The sequence below is a fragment of the Capra hircus genome, chromosome 21, assembly GCF_001704415.2.
Source record: "Capra hircus breed San Clemente chromosome 21, ASM170441v1, whole genome shotgun sequence".
NCBI classification, from domain to species: domain Eukaryota; kingdom Metazoa; phylum Chordata; class Mammalia; order Artiodactyla; family Bovidae; genus Capra; species Capra hircus.
Genome location: NC_030828.1, coordinates 14,183,575 through 14,205,103, shown reverse-complemented (window position 1 = coordinate 14,205,103; position 21,529 = coordinate 14,183,575). Strand labels below are relative to the sequence as shown.

The 21,529-nt window shown below is 46.1% G+C and overlaps 1 protein-coding gene across 2 annotated transcripts in view; it reads left to right on the top strand.

Annotated features, from left to right (window-relative positions):
- SLCO3A1 (solute carrier organic anion transporter family member 3A1) overlaps positions 1 to 21,529 on the top strand; it is a 374,705-nt gene that overhangs the window by 307,202 nt on the left and 45,974 nt on the right. For both annotated transcript variants that reach the window (XM_018066139.1, XM_018066138.1), the window contains exon 5: positions 17,836 to 18,000. In XM_018066139.1, coding sequence (XP_017921628.1) covers positions 17,836 to 18,000 — 165 coding nt within the window. The remainder of the gene's footprint in view (positions 1 to 17,835; positions 18,001 to 21,529) is intronic.

The window sequence follows — 21,529 nt, the reverse complement described above, 5'->3', positions numbered from 1 at the left end:
TGATCCACTGCTTTCCCAATTTTGAACCAGTCTTTAGTTCCATGTCTGGTTCTAACTATTGCTTCTTTACCTGCATACAGGTTTCTCTGGAGATAGGTAAGGTGGTCTGGTATTCCCATCTCCTTAAGAATTTTCCACAGTTTGTTGTGATCCACACAGTCAAAGGCTTTATCATAGTCAATGAAGCAGAAGTAGATGTTTTTCTAGAATTGCCTTGCTTTTCCTATGGTCCAGCAGATGTTGCCAGTTTCATCTCTGGTCCCTCTGCCTTTTCTAAATCCAGCTTGAACATCTGGAAGTTCTTGGTTCACATACTGTTGAATCCTAGCTTGAAGGATTTTGAGCATCACTTGGCTAGCATGTGAAATGAGTGCAATTGTGCAGTAATTTGAACATTCTTTGGCATTGCCTTTCTTTGAGATTGGGATGAAAACTGGCCTTTTCCAGTCCTGTGGGCATTGCTGAGTTTTCCAAATTTGCTGGCATATTGAGTGCAGCACTTTCACAGCATCATCTTTTAGGATTTGAAATAGCTCAACTGGAATTCCATCACCTCCACTAGCTTTGTTCCTAATAATGTTCCTAAGGCCCACTTGACTTCATACTCCAAGACGTCTGGCTCTAGGTGAGTGATCACACCATCATAGTTATCTGGGTCATTAGGACCTTTTTGTACAGTTTTTCTATGTGCGGTTCTTCTTGCCACCTCTTCTTAATATCTTCTGCTTCTGTTAGGTTCATACCATTTCTGTCCTTTATTGTGCCCATCTTTGCATGAAATGTTCCCTTGGTGTCTCTAATTTTCTTGACGAGATGTCCAGTCTTTCCTATGCTATTGTTTGCCTCTATTTCTTTGCCTTGTTCACTTAGGAAGGCTTTCTTATCTCTTCTTGCTATTCTTTGAAACTCTGCATTCAGATGGGTGTATCTTTTTCTCCTTTGCCTTTTCACTTCTCATCTTTTCTTAGCAGTTTGCCTGACACGTGTTAATAGGTGGTAGGGGTTGAATTAATGAATTAGTAAATAAAGGAACACTTTCTTACCAGTGTGCATGTGCATACACGCTCACACACACACACACACACACAATAGCAGTTAGCATTTGCTTTCCATACACTATCATTTAATCCTCCCCAGCCCCACGAGAGTCCTCCCAGCCCCAAGTGGTATACTGATACCATTTAACAGACAAGGAGATTAAAGCTTGCAGTTGGAAAGGAAAGGCTGTGGGAGCTGTGGGAGGGCCTCAGTGCCTATCTTCTCTTAGAAAAATTTCTCTACTGATCATTTATTTATTTACTTGGCTGCCTCGGGTATTAGTTATGACATACGGGATCTTCTGTTGTGGCATGTAGGCTCACTAATTGTGGTGTGCAGGCTTAGTTGATCCAACAGATGCAAGATCTTAGTTCCCCAACCAGGGATCAAACCTACATCCCCTGCATTGCGAGGAAGATTCTTAACCATTGGACCACCAGGGAAGTCCGGGTGCCCGACTTCTTGACCACAACATTGTGTTGCACCTTTGGATAATACACAGGCCCTCTGTTAAAGAAAAAGTGGCATCAGCAGGTCCTAAGTGACTTTTCAACAGCGTGCAATAAAACTGTGGCTCAGTCATGAAGTGAAAGTTGATTAGCTGTGTCTCACTCTTTGAGACCCCATGGACAATACAGTCTATGGAATTCTCCAGGCCAGAGTTCTGGAGCGGGTAGCCATTCCCTTCTCCAGGGGATCTCCCCAACCCAGGGATTGAACCCAGGTCTCCCACAATGCAAGCGGATTCTTTACCGTCTGAGCCACCAGGGAAGCTCTTGTCTACTTGCTCCCTCTCCAAAGGAGAAACTGCAGAGCCCGACTCTAGAGGACCTTCATTTTTAGGGGAATAAAATCTGCCCAGGTTGATACCTTCCCCAACCCTCTCCCCACTCACACCCCTGATGCCATCCATCACCAGGTTCCGTTGACTTTAGCACCTAAATATCTCTCAGACATCCTGCACATGGTCTCTCACGCTCCAGTCTCTCCTGACCCCTCCAAGCCGTCATCCACCCTAGGATGTGTTCACAATGTGTCTAATCCCGATAGACAGAGGCTGAGCCCTTGACCTGGCCACCAGCCCCGTGAGGCTGTGCCCTCCAGGCTCTCCCCACTCCTGCCGCCCTGTTCCCGCCACACCAGCCTCACCTCTCCAGCCTCCTTTTGGTCCTCTGTATTCCCAGGACTTTGCACTTGCTGTTCCCATTTCGGGGATTCTGATCCCATCTTCAGACATCAGCTCACACATCACTTCCCCAAGGACATTTTCCTGACATCCCTAGGGCACCCCTCCACAGCATGTTGCTCTCTGTGTCATAATCGTGAGGGACCTTTGTAGGAGTTATCACCGCCCCCAGAAGCTCCGTGAGGCAGGGACCACATCTCTTTGCCCATGCCCTTGTATTCAGTTGGCCAAAAAGTTCATTCAGGTTTTTCCGTAAGATGTTACAGAAAACCCTGACAGACTTTTTGGCCAACCCAGTATGTGGCTGGTGCTCAGTATACCCATCTGATAAACGCTGGGTCACATGGATGGGAAAGGCTCGGAAGCTGGGAAAGATCGAAGGCAGAAGGAGAAGAGGGAGACAGCAGATGAGATGGTTGGATGACATCTCTGATTCAATGGACAGGAACTTGGGCAAACTCCAGGAGATGGTGAGGGACAGGGAGGGCTGGCGTGCTGCAGTCCACGGGATGGCAAAGAGCCAGACACGACTGAGTGAGTGAATGACAGCACGTGGAGGGCTGGACAGGCACTGCCCAGCTCAGCACGGTTTGCTGCCTGTCCTAAAGCCATCGTCACCCACAGTCCCTCCCAGGGTTTTGGCCTGTGTTTGACGCACTCACAGACACTGGCTGGTGGAGCTGTAGGGTAAGGGAGTTAAGAGAAGGCGAGGTTTGGAAAAAGAACAAGACGGGCACTTTCCAGGAACAGATCACCTTTAATGAGGCGAGAAGGGGCGGCAGTCAGATTAGTGAGCTGCTGCACTAACCCAAGAAAAGGATAAGGATATATAGGCATGCATGTGGAAAGCTACTGTCTTAAGGGGGCCTGTTCTTCTCCAGGGTTGTTCGGAGTAGTTATCTTTTAAAAGGCTGGGGCGAGGAGTTCCGCCTGGGAGCTGGGTGTAATCAACCTTAATGTCCATTTTTTCTTCAGGTGAGAGGGTTCTTTGTTTTGCATAGAATGGTGGGGAGTACCTGGAGGGGAGTTTAACTCCGGGCTCTTTTGAACCTTGTAACTTTCCTTCAGCAGCAGGAGCTCCACCTGGGCTGAGTGTCCGGCTGGCTCCGGGTGGCTTTCCTGTGTGTGGAGGAGAGTCTTCTCCTGACACTGAATCAGAGTCTGCTGGCCCAGCGGCTCCGCTGCCCTGCCCTGTGCCTTTGGGTCAGGTCTTGACTTGCCCGTCTTCCTGGCAGGTGTCTTGCTGTTTGGGCAGAGTACATCGTCACCAGCCCCCACCCCTGCACTTCCCACTCTTCCGTGGGGGGTCGTTAGCCCACCCTGGGACCCGGTTCATGCCTCCAGCGTCGGCTTCTCTGCCAAGCCGCCTCCACCATTTGCGAGCCAGCGGTCGGTTTCTGCCACATTTTTCCTAATTAGAGGCTTGTGCCTTTCGGCGTAATGTTATTACGAGGAGCCTGGTGATCTGCGAGTCCTTGTTCCGCAGGCTGAATGGCTGAGTGTGTTTTATCATGCTATTTGTCTTCCAAGCTATGCTCCCCCATTGTGTGAATTTCCCGTTAGAGTCTTTCTTGATTCCATGGCCCAGGAAACTGTCTGCCGTCCCAGCCTCTTGGAATCCTGTGCCAGGCTGTGGGTCTGATGCAGCCGTGCCACAGGAGTTGTGTTTACAGGTCCCCAGGGGACGCGTCAGTGGCGTCACTGTGTTTGTATCGTCTTCGATGGAGGACACACTGGGGGTTACATCTGTTATTCAGCCACAGCTCCCCATCTCAAGTTATTTCAACAAAGTGCCTGAAGTGAGCATACGTGAGGGCACCTGGCACCATGCCTGGCTCACTGTCGATGCCCCTCGTGCTTTTGGAAAAAAGGGAGGGAGGGAGGGAATAACTAGAAGACAGCATTTCCCAGCAGGGGCTCCTTGGAACACGAATCCTCTGCGATGCCCAAAGAAGTACAATTCAGCAACATTAACAGGGAGGAGTGGGTCCATGGGTAAATAAGTTGGGACACTGTCTGTATGCTGTGATGCTCTTGGAGATTCATAGACTATGTCTGTGTTAAAGGCTCTGAGAAGGCCAGCTGTATGGAAAGCTGGCTGACTTTGTTTCTTATACATTTCTCAGACTTCTGTGATCCCGGCACTCTTACTCAGGTCAGCTCTTTAGGCAGTTGTGAAATGTTGCCACAGTACAGGCTAGAAGGTGACAAGGATTATGGGAGGTTCAAAGGCTAGAAGGTGGCAAGGATTATGGGAGGTTCAAAGGCTAGAAGGTGGCGAGGATTATGGGAGGTTCAAAGGGATTCTGTGAGGACCCCAGAGGAAAGATTCGAAGACAGGTGCGTGAAGGATGCAGCTTTTCTGCCTGATCTGGAAGGATGAGCAGGATACGCATGGATGGAGGGGAGAGGAGGGGCTTCTGGGCTGGGATGCCCGAGATGTGCGTAGTTTGGGGAACAGGATTTAGAGAAGATCGTGTTAGAAGACAGGCTGGTCTCAGCTCCCACACCCAGCCGAGTTCCTGGTAACCAAACCTGCCCGGTAAGTCTTTGGTAAAATTATGAATGAATTATCGAGGGTCTTCTCACTGCCCTCCTAGTGAGACTAGACTTTATTTTATGAGCGCTTGTTTCCCAACCAGGGATTTGTGTCATTGTCACTTGTGGGCTTTCTTTTTTTTTTTTTAATAAAGCAGATAAAACTTATTTTAAAATGCAAATCTCATAAATGAAATGCTAGTATTCAGAAAAGAAGTTAATAAATGAAAAAAAAATTAGGAATGAAAAAAATGCTGTGGACTTTTCTTGAAACACACATAGGCAGGGTCCCCATCCCTACAAATAATGATTCTCTGAGTCGACAGTGGGGGAAGAGAGCCGTGGGAGAGGTGATTCAGGCATCTGAACATCTTAAAATCTTCCCAGGAGATTCTAAGTGAGCTCCCAGTTAAAAAACAAATGTCAGAGCTAAGGGAAATCCCTTAGGGGGTCTATATCATGGGCTAACTTCCCTGGCAGTTGCATATAAGATAAAATGGGGGAGGTAACCTACTGATGAAATAAGGTTGGGAGTCTGTGACATGACTCTTTGAGATTTACACCAGCATTTTAAAAACGCTGAGAAGGCCTGCTGTAATGCCAGCACTTCCAGAAGTAGCATTAGAAAGAGATGGGTATGTACGCATGTCAGGTTGAGTGTTTGGCTTCATCATCTTTTCTAGACACTGCTGTTTCTCTGTTCAGACTTCCCAGGAATGAATTCTCCCATGGTTAGTGGTTTTTATATTTTCTATTTTTTGGAGACTTCTTTTTTTTTTTTTTTTTGGTTTTAGTATTGCTTTTGTTGTTGTTGTTTTCTTTCTTTTTCAGAACTGCATAATTTTTATCTGGTTAGTTTTGCTGTGCCACATGGAACGTGGGATCTTCCTTGATGAGGGATTGGACCTGAGCCCCCTGCATTGGGAGCGTAGAGTCTTCACCACTGAATTGCTAGGGAAGTTCCTCGTTGTGTTTTTGTGACTGCCAAATGAAGTCACCCTGGCCACCACTGGGATGGGGCACCCTGCTCCCAGAGAAGGTTCTAGAGAAGGCTAACATGAAGTTATAAAAGTATCTTGTTTGCTTACCAAGAACTCTTGATTTCTATAGTCATTTTCTGTCTGCAGCCAGCATGAAAAGATGCCATATTTGGGGCTGAATGTGAGCCTGCTGTGTCCCAAGCTCCTCTCTCCACCTCCCAGTCCTGTGGAGATCGCTTCTGATTTCACACTCCTGATGCTGTGAAATGACTAGGGTGGCCCCAGTTAGGAACTTGCAGGCTTGCAGATGCTAAGCATTCCTCTGTGGACTCTTTGTTCTTGCTTTAAACCAGCTAATGGGCAACCACACTGCTCCTCCTTGGTGGGGCTGTAGGGAGCTGGTGATCTTTAAAGAATCAGTGGAATTGTTGGGCTCTGGGTTGCCCTAACCGATCCATACCCATCTGACACTTGGGTTTCACTTTAGATGCTCATCTCCTATGTGGATGTTTGTTTGTTTGTTTGATTATTTATTTATTTATTATTATTTTTTTAATTTTTATTTTTACTTTATTTTACTCTACAATACTGTATTGGTTTTGCCATACATTGACATGAATCCACCACAGGTGTACATGCGATCCCAAACATGAACCCCCCTCCCACCTCCCTCCCCACAACATCCCTCTGGGTCATCCCCGTGCACCAGCCCCAAGCATGCTGTATCCTACATCGGACATAGACTATTTTTAACTGAAGGATAATTGCTTTACAATATTGTGTTTGTCTCTGCCATACATCAGCGTGAAACAGCATTAGGTACACACATGTCCCCCTGCTCTTGAACCTCCCTCCCGCCTCCCACCCCTCTAGGTTGTCACAGAGTCCTAGTCTGAGTCATACAGCAAATTCCCATTGGCTACCTGTTTTACATATGGTAGTGAATATGTTTCCATGGTAATCTCTCCATTCATCCCACCCTCTCCTTCTTCCCCCCACCCCACGTCCACAAGTCTGTTCCTTATGTCTGCGTCTCCATTGCTGCCTTGCAAATAGGTCCATCAGTGCCATCTTTCTAGTTTCCATATATATGCTAACATACGACATCTGCTTTTCTCTTTCTGACTCCCTTCACTCTGTATAATAGGCCCTAGGTTCATCCGCCGCATTAGAGCTGACTCAGGCGCATTCCTTTTTATGGCTGAGTAATATTCCATTGTATATATGTACCACGGCTTCTTTATCCATTCATCTGTCAATGGACATTTACGGTGCTTCCGTGTCCTAGCTGTTTGTGCTGATGGTTTCTCATTTGTTCACTCAAACTATGACCTTCTCTAACAAAGGAGGTGTTACCCTCCACCTATTACCTCACTGAAGATAAAGCCTGATGGTTACTCCTCTCAAAGTTGGCCGTGAGAGGGTGCTAGAAGGCCCCCAGGGCAGAGATTAGGGGATGGATCCTCTGTAGTGGTGAGACCACAGGGGGCCCAAGGCTGCCAATCTGGGGCCAAGTGTATGGTAGGTGCTCATTTCCAGAAGACATCAGCTCCATGGGCCTCCCCTCCCACCAGGATTTCTTCCACCCCTACCTACCTAAGGGATGGATTGGGCACCTCCAGAATCTGTGATAGAAATGACCATGTTAACTAAGATCCCCACTTCCCTCACAGCCCATGAACCTGTGGAATATGATGTGATCATAAATCAGCCTGTATCTATAGCTAATGTTCCTTAAGAGACTATGACAGTTCCCTTCCAAGGCTATGCAATTCATTTGTTTCCTTATTGGATTCTTTCATCTACCTTGTATGTATTAAGTATCTGCTCTTACTGGGCCTGCAGTGCAGGGGACCCCAGTTCAATTCCTGGGTTGGGAAGATGTGCTGGAGAAGGGATAGGCTACTCACTCCAGTATTCTTGGGCTTCCCTTTGGCTCAGCTGGTAAAGAATCCGCCTGCAACACAGGAGACCTGGGCTTGTTCCCTGGTTTGGGAAGATCCCCCGGAGAAGGGAAAGGCTACCCACTTCAGTGTTCTGGCCTGGAGAATTCCATAGATTGAATAGACAATGGGGTTGCAAAGAATTGGACACGATTGAGCAACTTTCACTTTGTCTTACCGGGCATGATGCCCACCTCTGGGGTTGGAGCTGCTCCATCTCTGTTCAGCCCTAGAGCACTAGCTCCTCCTGGGGGACAGACAGGGGGACCCATACCAGGGCATCTGGTGGGGCTGGTGGCGCTGGGATGACTGGCTGTCCTGGGCATGTGTGAACCAGCTCGGCGTCTGGTGAACATTCACACTACCCCATGAAGCTTCATTTTTCTCAGGATTCACTCGACCTTTGCACTGTCCTTTCGCCTCCATGATGGTGTTTTTCCACATCTCCATTATTTCTTCCATCCTCTTTCATTTTTTTTTGGTCGTGACTTGAGTACTGTTGTTTTTATCTCACCCAGATCCCCTCATCTCTGTTCTCTTCTGCTTGTGGGTCTCCTCTGTTGGGAAGCACTTCATGGTAGCTCACCTTTCAGGAAAATACTGTTCTGTTGACTTGAGTCCCCACCCAGAAACCTGAAGATTTAAAGATGAGTCCCAGAGTGCAGGCAGAATTGAGTTCAAATCCACCCTCCTTCACCTCCTGGTTTTGCATTCTGGGATATAGATGATTGGGTTTCAGCCTCTCAAGGGAGCCTTGGTTTCCTTGTGTCTAAGAAGAGGATGGTAAGACCACCCCCTAGTGTAATAGTTGTGAGGGTTAAAAAGAAACCTCACCACGGTGCCCATTCACCACTGGTTGCCAGGCAGATGTCAGCTGTCTTTGTCATAATTCCTGAGCAGTTGCATAGACTGGCCCTGTCTCCCCTCTTGGGGAATGTTAGCCATGCTGTATTGACAACAATGTTATTAAAGAGAAAGTCAAGGTCAATTTCAGTAGAGAGACTTAAGGCAGAGAGATTTGAGGGTCAACGGTAGTATAACTGAGCGCCCGCAGTGAACACTCCTCAGGGCACCTCTAATTGCCAGGACAAGCAGTGGACAAGGACTTGTGCCCCCTGACCCCCTGACCCCCTGACCTGCTGAACAGCCCTCTGCAAGAGGAGAATCTTTCTGGAAAGCCCTTGGCCTCCCGGAGCTCTGCTCACCTTCCCCAGTCTCTTCCACGCTCTGTTGATGCACCACATCTAATCACAGACATTCCAACAGCAAGTCTGAGGGCCTCCCAATGCAAGGGCTCTTTCCCTAATATGGCCAAGAATTACTTCTACTATATTAATTATTATTGAAAGTGAAAGTGAAGTCACTCAGTCGTGTCCAACTCTTTGCGACATCATGGACTGTAGCCTGGCAGGTTCCTCCATCCAAGGAATTTTCCAGGCAAAAACACTGGAGTGGGTTTTAATTCCTATCAAACTCTTTTAATGAAATATACCTGATGGCTCAGTGGTTAAGAATCCGCCCGCCAATGCAGGAGACTCAGGTTCAGTCCCTGAGTGGAGAAGATCCCCTGGAGAAGGAAATGACAGCACACTCCAGTATTCTTGTGTAGGAAATCCCATGGACAGAGGAGCCTGGGAGGCTACAGTCCCTAGGGTCACAAAAGAGTTGGACATGACCTAGCAACTAAATAACAACAACAGATAGTTAATTTACGATATTCTGTTTCAGATGTACACAGTGATTCAGTTATGCACATACATGTGTGTATCTATATTCTTTTTTCTATTAGTTTCCGTTATAGTTGTTACAAGATATTGAAAATAGCTCCTTGTGCTATACAGTAAATCCTTGCCATTAAGCCTATCAGACTCTTAGCTGCATTCTAGAAGCACTGGGTAACATGCCTTTTTTTTTTTTTTTTTTTGGCTGCTCTAGGTATTTGTTGTAGCACACAGGATCTTCCATCTTTCTTGTGTCCTGTTTGATCTAATTGCTGCGTGCAAGTTCTCCTAGTTGTGGCATGTGGAATCCAGTTCCATGACCAGAGATCGAACCTAGGCCCCCCTGCATTGGGAGTGCGGAGTCTTAGCCCCTGGACCACCAGGGAAGTCCCTGGGCAACATGCTTTACAGGCAGCCAGTCTCATTTCATGGTTGTGGCAATCCATGGGATGGAGTGATGTACTCAGGTCACACATCTACTCAGCCTTGAAGCCAGAGTTCTAATCCCAGTGACCCCGCTCCTTAGACCAGGTTCTTAGCCATTATTTTATGCAGCCTCATTCAGTGAAACCTTTTCTGTGGTACAGGGCTCTTCTGTAGGCTCTCCAGTCCTGCCTTTCTTTCACCCTTCTGTCCTTCCCTTTTCTGAGGCTCCCCAGGTGGTACTAGCGGTAAAGAACCCACCTGCCAATGCAGGAGACATAAGAGACGTGGGTTCAATCCCTGTGTCAGGAAGATCCCCTGGAGAGGGCTGCAGCCCAATCCAGTGTTCTTGCCTGGACAATCCCACGGACAGAGGAGGCTAGCGGGCTATAGTCCATGGGGTCACAAAGAATCGGACATGACTGAAGTGACTTAGCACGCACGTCCATCCCTTTTCCCCTTCTGCTCTTTGTAAACAGCATGCACTAAGCCCTTAGTCGTGTCACATCTGGCCATTTTTCCTAAGCACAGTGGGAATTTTTTATAATTATTATTCTTTACTCTGATAATTGAGCCACACTTTGGTTACCAGAGGCAGAGTACCTGCTTAGACCTCAGGCCAACATCAGCACCTCTCAGAACCCAGACCAGAATGGCACAGTGGTTCTAAGCAGGCTGTGTGGCAGCAGGTGCCAGGGTTTGAGTTTCTGCTGTGCTCCCCTAGCCAAGGGACCACTGTCTTCTCATCTGTAAATGGAGGATTTTAATCCTACCAAGAGGGCTTCCCTGGTAGCTCAGATGGTAAATAATCTGCCTACAATGCAGGAGACCTGGGTTCAGTCCCTGAGTTTGGAAGATCCCTTCGAGGAGGGAATGGCTACCTAATCCAGTATTCTTGCCTTGAGAATCCTGTGGAGAGAGGAGCCTGGTGGGCTATAGTCCATGGGGTTGCAGAGTTGGACACAACTGAGCAACTAAAACAGTCATCCCAGGAACGTAATTTTGTCGTGAGACTCATGCAAGTGGGCGTGTAAGCAGTTAGACTGGTACTTGGCACACAGGACATGTTCTGCCAGGGTGAATCCTCAGGCCTTCTCCAAATCTGCCTTTCTCCCTCCTGCAGGACCCACAGGTTTCTAGGAAACTCCACCGTAGAGTAGGGGGTCCCCAACCTCCAGGATCTAATGCCTGATGATCTGAGGTAGAGCTGATATAATAGAAATAAAGCACACGAAAGTTCCTGAATCATCCTGAAACCATCCCCCACCCCCAACCCAGGAAAAATTGTCTTCCATGAAACGGGTCCCTGGTGCCGAAAGAGTTAGGGACTACTGTCCCACAGGACTGCCTTCCCAAGCCTGTTCTTGTTGCTGTTCCACTGCTAAGTCGGGTCCGATACTTTGTGACCCCATGGACTGCAGCACGCCAGGCTTCGCTGTCCTTCACTACGTCCCAGAGATTGCTCAAATGCACGTCCATGTCCTCATCCTCTGTCGCCTCTTTCTCCTCTTGCCCTCCGTCTTTCCCAGCATCAGGGTCTTCTCCAGTGAGTCAGCTCCTCGCATCAGATGGTCAAAGCCTAGCCGTGGAAAACTTGTCTTCCCTGCAGAGGGCTCCCCTGCCACTCTTCCCAGCTTTGAATCATTCCACCAGTAGCAGCACTCGGCCCCTGATGAGAGGTGAAAAGGTTTCCCCAGCTGTGAAGCTGCGTGATACAGGCCCACCTGCTTCCCACACCAGCTCCCAACCTCTGAGGCTAAATCAGAAGGTGGGAGGCAAATGGCTGCAGGAGTCTGTAGGTGTTTGGCAGCCTGGTGTGGCCTCGGTTCACCAGTCTAGGCCATCTCATTAGCAGTTGCTACCTTGAAAAGTTACAAGTTTTGTGGGCTTAACACTCCATTTGCATGAAAAAGCTTGGAAGACTGGGAATAGCCCTAAAATCAAGCTAATTTATACCCCTTAAGTTGGGGCTCTGGAGGGTAGACTGAGCCTTTTAAAGGGAATCTTCTTTGCGAACACTACAGGTCATTGCAATAAAGCCCAGAAAGGGAGGAAGAACCTAGGAGGAAAATAGCCGAACATGAGAGGAAGCTGTCATTTCTGGAGGCAAGTCGGTCAGGTAGACGAGGAAAAAAGATTGTCCTTTATGTAAATACATCCCACTCAGTCTTCCCTCGGCCTCCAGTTAGATAATTCTCAAACTTAATGATTTTCACATCTAATCCAAGGCAAAATTAGTCATTTGATATTAAGACAAAAGCAGGCAGGCTCCTATCTTGACAAGAAATCCTTCCTACTGAAATGGAGTTATCTCTGGAATAATTAAAATGCTTGCTGAAGTATGAAAGTGTTCTATTAGCTGGAGTTGTCTTTGTTGAGAAGCGCCCTCCTTGTCCCCAGGTAAACCATAATGGCCATGGTCAAGAAAAACAAAATAGGAAGGCTGTGAGAAAGTTGGCTTAAAACTCAACATTCAGAAAACTAAGATCATGGCATCTGGTCCCATCATGTCATGGCAAATAGATGGGGAAACAATGGAAACAGTGACAGAGTTTATTTTCTTGGGCTCCAAAATCACTGTGGACAGTGACTGCAGCCACTAAATTAAAAGACACTTGCTCCTTGGAAGTAAAGCTAGACCAAGTATTAAAAAGCAGAGACATCACTTTGCTGACAAAGATCTGACTAGTTAAAGCTATGATCTTTCCAGTAGTCATGTATGGATGTGAGACTTGGATCATAAAGAAGGTTGAGCACCAAAGAATTGATGCTTTCGAACTGTGGTGCTGAAGAAGGCTCTTTAGAGTCCCTTGGACTGCAAGGAGATCAAACCAGTCAATCCTAAAGGAAATCAGTCCTTAAATATTCACTGGAAGGACTGATGCTGAAGCTCCAATACCTTGGCCACCTGATGTGGAGGGCCGACTCTTTGGAAAAGACCCTGATGCTGGGAAAGATTGAAGGCAGGAGGAGAAGGGGACAACAGAGGATGAGATGATTGGATGGCATTGCTGACTCAAAGGACATGAGTTTGAGCAAGCTCCAGGAGATGGTGAAGGACAGGGAAGCCTAGTGTACTTCAGTCAGTGGAGTCACAAAGAGTTGCACACGACTTTGCAAGTGAACAACAACAAACAGATAATGTGATCAAACTTGAATTCTCATTGGTGTCATTTTTGAGCCAGAGAACACAGTTGGATATTGATGGTGTCAGCTCAATGGCAGTATTTGTGAACAAGTGTGGCTGTGGTGCTTTTTCTTTGGAAGTTCCCAGATCTAAAGAATCTTCACAGTAACAAGGAAAGTGAAGCCTCCAATAAAGATATGGCAAAGGATGGTTTTCCTAGAATGTCACCAACCTGCCTACTGATTGTCAACAGGATTTCCAGAGTTTAGATACCTTAATGCCAAAAGACTACAGTGATGGAGCAACAGTGTTATTACCTGCCAAAACATGAACAGCTGGGGGCTTTCAAATTCATTTATTACAAGGAAGCACTGTGGTTGTTCGGGTAATCCATACCACTCTCTGTGAGGCTTGGTACTTCGTGACATAATCAACCCATCCCTTGTCACAGATGCACTGTACCATCACAATGTGTTAAACCAGCCTTCACTCGTTAGCAGTGATTTATGATGATGGAGTCTTAACATCCCAGGGGTTTTTGTTCATGAAGACATATACTTACCTCGTTACCTTCTGTTTATGCCCAGCGTATTCATCTTTTATATTTGTTGAACAATGCACATTTTTAAACATTACACAATCAGCATTGCTCTAAATATTTGTACAATACTCAACAATGTGGATTTAACAAAGGGAAATTTTCCAACATTTAAACACAGATTTTAAATGTAACCTCTTCTAGACAATTATTCAAAATGACATTTTGAAAAAAAGATTATTATAAATGTTTGAAATCATGTAAAAGGTGAACAAAACACACTCGTAAAGGCCTGTGCAATTGCAATAAAGTGGGTATATGAATAAAGTAGCTGCATGGATACCATGGATTCAGAGTGGTTTTCCCTTATCTTCATTCTTATTCGTACTCTTTTTAAAGGGCTTCCCAGGTGATGCTAGTGGCAAAGAATCCACCTGCCAGTGCAGGAGATGGAAGAGATGCAGGTTTGATCCCTGGGTTGGGAAGATCCCCTAGAGTCGGAAATGGCAACCCACTCCAGTATTCTTGCCTGAAAAATTCCATAGGCATGGGAGGCTGGTGATTTAAGTCCATGGGGCAGCAAAGAGTCGGACACAACTGAACCAACAACACCCTTTTTAAAGGTTTTGTTTTATTTTGTGCATGTGTGTGCATGTATTTTTTTAGTCCAAGCGTTGCCTTCCTAAGGTTTTAGTAGTTTCTCAGAGGGTAAAGCATCTGCCTGCAGTGTGGCAGACCCAGGTTCAATCCCTGGGTTGGGAAGATCCTCTGGAGAAGGAAATGGCAACCCACTCCAGTATTCTTGCCTGGAGAAGCGCACGGATGGAGGAGTCCATGGGATGGCAAAGAGCTGGACACGACTGAGTGACTTCACTTTCTGAAACCCCTGCAGAACAGCTGAGGCCACCAGCTCCGGTTATCGTCTGATTGCTTCTTGGCTGGAATATAGAATTGGATTGCTCAGTGCAGGGTGATCCCGAGCCTCCAATCATTTAGCTCAGTCCATTCCAATAACTAAGTTCCTTTCATTATGTCAAAGGCTCCTTAAGTCCCTGTCTCATATATAGATTTTCATTTTTGAAACTTGGTATCTTTCCCAGAAATGATAAGTTTTAAGTTGTGTGTATCTGCCAGTTTCTGACCCATTGTTCTGTCATTTTGATTAATTGAGCATGTCTGTTAACATTATTAAAAACTTTTGTATCTTCTATTATTATTTTATTCTAATTAGTTGGGCCATTTAGAGGTTTTGTCTCCTAGGAGATGAGATTGAGCCTGTGTAATTAGCGCTCCTCTTTAGGACAGCTGGCTAATTCATCACCTTGGTGAGCAGTGCTAGACTCAGCTCACCGGCTTATTTTGTGTGACCATGGGCCCTGATTGGTTTTTCCTAGCCTTGGGATGGTGCCTGCTTCGTCTGGGACTCTGTCTTTTTCTGTTCACACAGGTGGGATCGAGTATACCATGTGGCAAGTGCTCCACATTATTATGATTAGAGAACAGTGGTCCCCTAACTTGTCACTGGTATACCACTTTTACACATTTCTGCCTTACCTCCTTACCAGCCATACCGTTATTTACATGACTTCTCTTTAAGTAACTGTAAATCTATTTGTTTTTCATCTAGTTGCGGCGAGCAGGGGCGACTCTTTATGTGATACATGGCTTCTCATTGTGATGGCTTCTCTCTTTGCAGAGCAGGGGCTCTGGAGCATGGGCTCGGTAGTTACGGTACACAGGCTTAGTTGCTCCACAGTCTGTGGGATCTTCCCAGACCAGGGATTGAGCCCATGTCCCCTGCATTGGCAGGGAGATTCTTAACCACTGGACCACTAGGGAAGTCCTAAACCTACTTGTTTTAACCTAGCATCATCTTAAGTTATTGTAGCCATGAGACCAAACCCTTGATTTATCAGTTTTATTTAACTTTTTTTTTTTACTATGTGTACATCTAAATAATAGCATAAATATTTAAATGATGGGTGTGTCCTGGTATCCCCAGGCTCCCTTGCATACTGCCAGGACATGTCATCACTCCACAGCTGAAGAGATCTGGTCAAAGACCCTGTACCAAGGATTCTAATGGCTGAAAATATCCAAATAACGTGATTACTTTCAAAGGATTTTAAGAATACCAAATCTCTCACTTGTGAAAGCACAGAATTAACGTGAAATCCTAGTGGTTTATGAAACCACATGCTTAAAAACCAGAGTATAATACAATAAGATTGAAATGAACCAGCTCAACAAAAACATGCTTCAGTTCCATTGGTAATTAAAGTGGTAAACAAGCCACAGTCTTTTTGCCTACCATTAATCCTCATTTGAACCCTGAGCACCAGGGCAGCTTCTAGGTTGCCTTGAGTGATGAGGAAAGACCACTGGAGGAAGGAGGAACAGATGGAGCAAAGATCTGGGACCAGCGCATCCTAATGGAGGGAAGAACCCCCAGTGCACAGACCTGGGTGGGGAGGACCAGGTCCAGCTACAGTGGGGCCAGAGCGAGGATGGAGCGTGATCAGGAGTGTGATCAGACAGCTGAGGGGCAGACGGTGGGCCATCATGCCACGTGTGGATTTGGGCCATTCTGGAGTTCTGAATAGGACAATGATTAGAGCTGGTCCCACTGGCTACTGTATAGGGAAGGGCTGTATTAGATCAAGAGTAAAAATAGTAAAGAAGACCCTGGTTTTCCCCACGTGAGAGATCATGGAAGCTTGGCCAGGTACCTATGGTTGTGAGAAGGAAGGGCAGGATAGAGGTTGGATTATATATATACACATACATACACACACATATGTGTGAAATACACCCACACACACACATATATATATGCATATACATACACTGGGCTTCCCGGGTGGCATAGTAGTAAAGAATCTGTCTGCCATCACAGGAGATGCAAGAGACTCAGGTTCGATTCCTGGGTCGGGAATATTCACTGGAGTAGGAAACGGCAACCCACGCCAGCATTCTTGCCTGGGAAATTCCATGGACAGAGGAGCCTGGGGGACTACAGTCCATGGGGTCACAAAGAACTGGACACGACTGAGTGACTAAGAAAAGCACATGCATACACTAACATTGCATTTTTCTTGAAACTGTTAAGATTAAATATATCTTTGAAAGGATAGATACATGTATATGTGTAACTGAATTGCTGCTGTACACTTGAAACTAACACAGTATTTTAAATCAACTATACTCCAATGCAAAATAAAAAATAAAATGAGTTAAAAGAAAGATTATATTTTCTCACCACGTGCAGTTATAAATATTTATCACAGGTATATTGATATATCCACTTTGTTGCTGTTCAGTCACTAAGTCATGTCCAGTTCCCTGCAGCCTCATGGACTGTAACACATCCGACTTCCCTGTTTGTCACTGTCTCCTGGAATTTACTCAAACTCGTGTCCACTGAGTCAGCGATGCCATCCAACCATCTCATCCTCTGTCATCCCCTTCTCCTCCTGCCTTCAGTCTTTCTCAGCATCAGGGTCTTTTCCAATGAGTCGGCTCTTAGCATCAGGTGGCCAAAGTACTGGAGGTCCAGCTTTAGCATCAGTTTTTCCAATGAATATTCAAGTTTGATTTCCTTTAGAATTAACTGGATTGACCTCTTGGCAATCCAAGGGACTCTCAAGAGTCTTCTCCGGGACCACAATTAGAAAGTATCAATTCTTCAGTATTCAGCCTTCTTTATGGTCCAACTCTCACATCCATATGTGACTACTAGAAAAACCATAGCTTTGACTATATGGACCTTGTCAGCAAAGTGATGTTTCTGCTTTTTAATATACTGTCTAGGTTTGTTATAGCTTTTCTTCCAAGGAACAAGCTTCTTTAAATTTCATGGCTGCAGTCATCATCCACAGTGATTTCAGAGCCCAAGAAAATAAAATATAATGTATCTGTATATAACTTAGATATACTGATATAACATAATTAATGCATTTATAATATATAATTAAGTTATATTTTACCTTTTATGAAACAAACCCCAAATGCCTCTTTCTATATGTTGGATAGAAATAAAAATTTTGGGAAGGCTTATAAAATAGTGTTTCCAGTGTGCTGTTAAAAAAAAAAAAGACATTGTGTGGTTTTTCCTGCTTTAGTAGTTTTCAGTTTAGTTGACAAAATATTAGTGTGTGTTTTGAAGCCAGAGTTTTCACAATTGTGGCTGACTTACAGGTTATAGGCCTCGGCCTGAGCAACCAGGTGCTGTTTACTGACTCCTGGTGCTATTTACTGGGATGGGTCAAAGTGGGACCTCAGGGGCAGAAGGCCTGGGAATGCATTATCTATGACCTTGGTCATCTGCTTCTCTCCCTGCAGTGATCCCCAAGGTCACCAAGCACCTGCTCTCAAACCCCGTGTTTACCTGTATCATCCTGGCCGCCTGCATGGAGATTGCAGTGGTGGCTGGCTTCGCTGCCTTCTTGGGAAAGTATCTGGAGCAGCAGTTTAACCTCACCACCTCTTCTGCCAACCAGCTGCTAGGTGAGTCTGTGTCACCCACTGGCCCCGCCCTGCATAGGGAGGCTGCCCGTGCTTAGAATACCATAAGCATTGACTGAGACCAGTCAGACAGCCCAGACCGTGCTGCTCCTGTCGCAGAATATACATGTGGTCTGTGTGCAGAAGAATTACAGAGTATTTTCTTGGAGTAAGATTTACCCACTTGAAGCAGTTGCTAAAAGTACATGGTAATAAAGAGCTAAAATATAAAATATGCATAGAAGCATTGTGACAGGCCAGGAAGGCCATAAATTGGTGTAAACTGGAGAATTAGGGGGAAGATGTGATGAACAAAGAGGGGAATCAAGATGGATCTTGAAAGATCAGTACTGGGTTGACCAAAAAGATCATTCTGTCCATAAGATGTGATGGAAAAACCCAAATGAACTTTTTGGCCAACCCCATAGGCTTTGCTCAGGAGCGTAAAAAAGCAAGAATATTCTTGGCAACGTGAAACCCTTGGTCAACAGATATAGAGGTTAGAAGCCATTTGCTCGCCTCCATTTTTGTGCGCATGGCAGATATAAAATGGATCATAACACTCCTCCCCAAGCTCAACTGTGGCCTTACCAGTCTTCTCAACAGTAAACCACAGACATCTGCCTCCAGTCCTTTGGAGTTGGCCTGCTAAAGAGAACCAGTTTCCGCGCATGAGAAGCAGGATTACTTATACCTGATAGGGAACGTGATCTCACAGCACAAGCAGAGGGAAGGGTCAAGAATGACTTCCAGGTTTCTGGCTCAGACAGGGGGTGGTACCATTTGTGAAGGCTGAAAGCAGAAAAGAATCAGATCTGTAGGGAAGGCGGGGAGTTCAGACGTGAAGTTGCTGAGTGTGAGATGGCCGTGATGTATCCACGTGATGTCCTGTGCATGGCTGAGGACTGGAGGAGGAGGTGTGGACCGCATCAGTGTGTGCACGGTCACTGAGGACACGGGAGTGCAATTTACAGAAGGATATTGTGTAGAAATAGGAGAGTGAAACCACCCGTGAGGAAATAGAGAGGCATAGAAGCATCTCCTGAAAGAAACTCGTGGGTCACGGGGCGTCAAGGAAGAGATGACTCCAAGAAAGAAGCCGTCAGCCATGAGAGTGTCCACGTGTGATGCAACCTCACATGCCATGCTGCTGCTAAGTCTCTTCAGTCGTGTCTGACTCTGTGCGACCCCACAGACGGTAGCCCACCAGGCTCCCCCGTCCCTGGGGTTCTCCAGGCAAGAACACTGGAGTGGGTTGCCATTTCCTTCTCCAGTGCATGAACGAAAAAGTGAAAGTGAAGTCGCTCAGTCGTGTCTGACTCCTAGTGACCCCATGGACTGCAGCCCACCAGGCTCCTCCATCCATGGGATTCTCCAGGTGAGAGTACTGGAGTGGGGTGCCATTGCCTTCTCACATGCCTTGGGTCCCTTCAGTAAGCAGGATGTCTTTCAGCCGATGTCAGGGCTGTGTCCTTGAAGCTGCAGCAGGTAAGCCCGTGCTGTGGTGTGAGGAGCAGCCCACAGGAGGCAAAGAATAGCTAGTGACTGCAGGACGCTTTCCCAAGCTTAGCAGTGGTAGGAAGGAGTGGAGACATAGTGGGTGATGTGTGTTGCCATCAAGGGATTGGAGTAATGGTACTGTTGCTAAGACACAGTTGCTATTGTGGCAGGAAGGACTTGAGCAGGTATCTAAGCGGAGGGGAAAGAGCCAGCAGAGGTGACGTGCGGAAAAGGGAGGGAATGCAGTAGACAGCGTCTGACGGAAGAGCTCATCTGTTTCAGAAAGTGCACAGAAGGAAAGATACGAGGATGACCCCTGAAAATGTGACATTCCAGTCTGAACGTTGAGAACGTGCCCTCCCCATGGAATTATCTTCTGGAAAGTAGGGAAAACCACTAGGCCATTCAGGTATGACCTAAATCAAATCCCTTATGATTATACAGAGGAAGTGAGAAATAGATTTAAGGGACTAGATCTGATAGATAGAGTGCCTGATGAACTATGGACAGAGGATCATGACATTGTACAGGAGACAGGGATCAAGACCATCCCCATGGAAAAGAAATGCAAAAAAGCAAAATGGCTGACTGAGGAGGCCTTACAAATAGCTCTGAAAAGAAGAGAAGCGAAAAGCAAAGGAGAAAAGAAAAGATATAAGCATCTGAATGCAGAGTTCCAGAGAACAGCAAGAAGAGATAAGAAAGCCTTCCTCAGTGATCAATGCAAAGAAATAGAGGAAAACAACAGAATGGAAAAGATTAGAGATCTCTTCAAGAAAATTAGAGATACCAAGGGAACATTTCTTGCAAAGATGGGCCCGATAAAGGACAGAAATGGTCTGGACCTAACAGAAGCAGAAGATATTAAGAAGAGGTGGCAAGAAAACACAGAAGAACTGTACAAAAAAGATCTTCATGACCAAGATAATCACGATGGTGTGATCACTAATCTAGAGCCAGACATCTTGGAAAGTGAAGTCAAGTGGGCCTTAGAAAGCATCACTACGAACAAAGCTAGTGGAGGTGATGGAATTCCAATTGAGCTGTTTCAAATCCTGAAAGATGATGCTGTGAAAGTGCTGCACTCAATATGCCAGCAAATTTGGAAAACTCAGCAGTGGCCACAGGACTGGAAAAGATCAGTTTTCATTCAAATCCTAAATAAAGGCAATGCCAAAGAATGCTCAAACTACCGTATAGTTGCACTCATCTCACACACTAGTAAAGTAATGCTCAAAATTCTCCAAGCCAGGCTTCAGGAATGCGTGAACTGTGAACTCTCTGATGTTCAAGCTGGTTTTAGAAAAGGCAGAGGAACCAGAGATCAAATTGCCAACATCTGCTGGATCATGGAAAAAGCAAGAGAGTTCCAGAAAAACATTTATTTCTGCTTTCTTGACTATGCCAAAGCCTTTGACTGTGTGGATCACAATAAACTGTGGAAAATTCTGAAAGAGATGGGAATACCAGACCACCTGACCTGCCTCTTGAGAAATCTATATTCAGGTCAGGAAGCAACAGTTAGAACTGGACATGGAACAACAGACTGGTTCCAAATAGGAAAAGGAGTATGTCAAGGCTGTATATTGTCATCCTAGTTATTTAACTTCTATGAAGGAGATCAACCTTGGGATTTCTTTGGAAGGAATGATGCTAAAAGCTGAAGCTCCAGTACTTTGGCCACCTCATGCAAAGAGTTGACTCATTGGAAAAGACTCTGATGCTGGGAGGGATTGGGGGCAGGAGGAGAAGGGGATGACCGAGGATGAGATGGCTGGATGGCATCACAGACTCGATGGATGTGAGTCTAAGTGAACTCTGGGAGATGGTGATGGACAGGGAGGCCTGGCGTGCTGCAATTCATGGGGTCGCTAAGAGTCAGACAAAACTGAGCGACTGAACTGAACTGAACTGAACTGATGCAGAGTACATCATGAGAAACGCTCGGCTGGAAGAAGCACAAGCTGGAATCAAGATTGCCGGGAGAAATACCAATAACCTCAGATATGTAGATGACACCGCCCTTATGGCA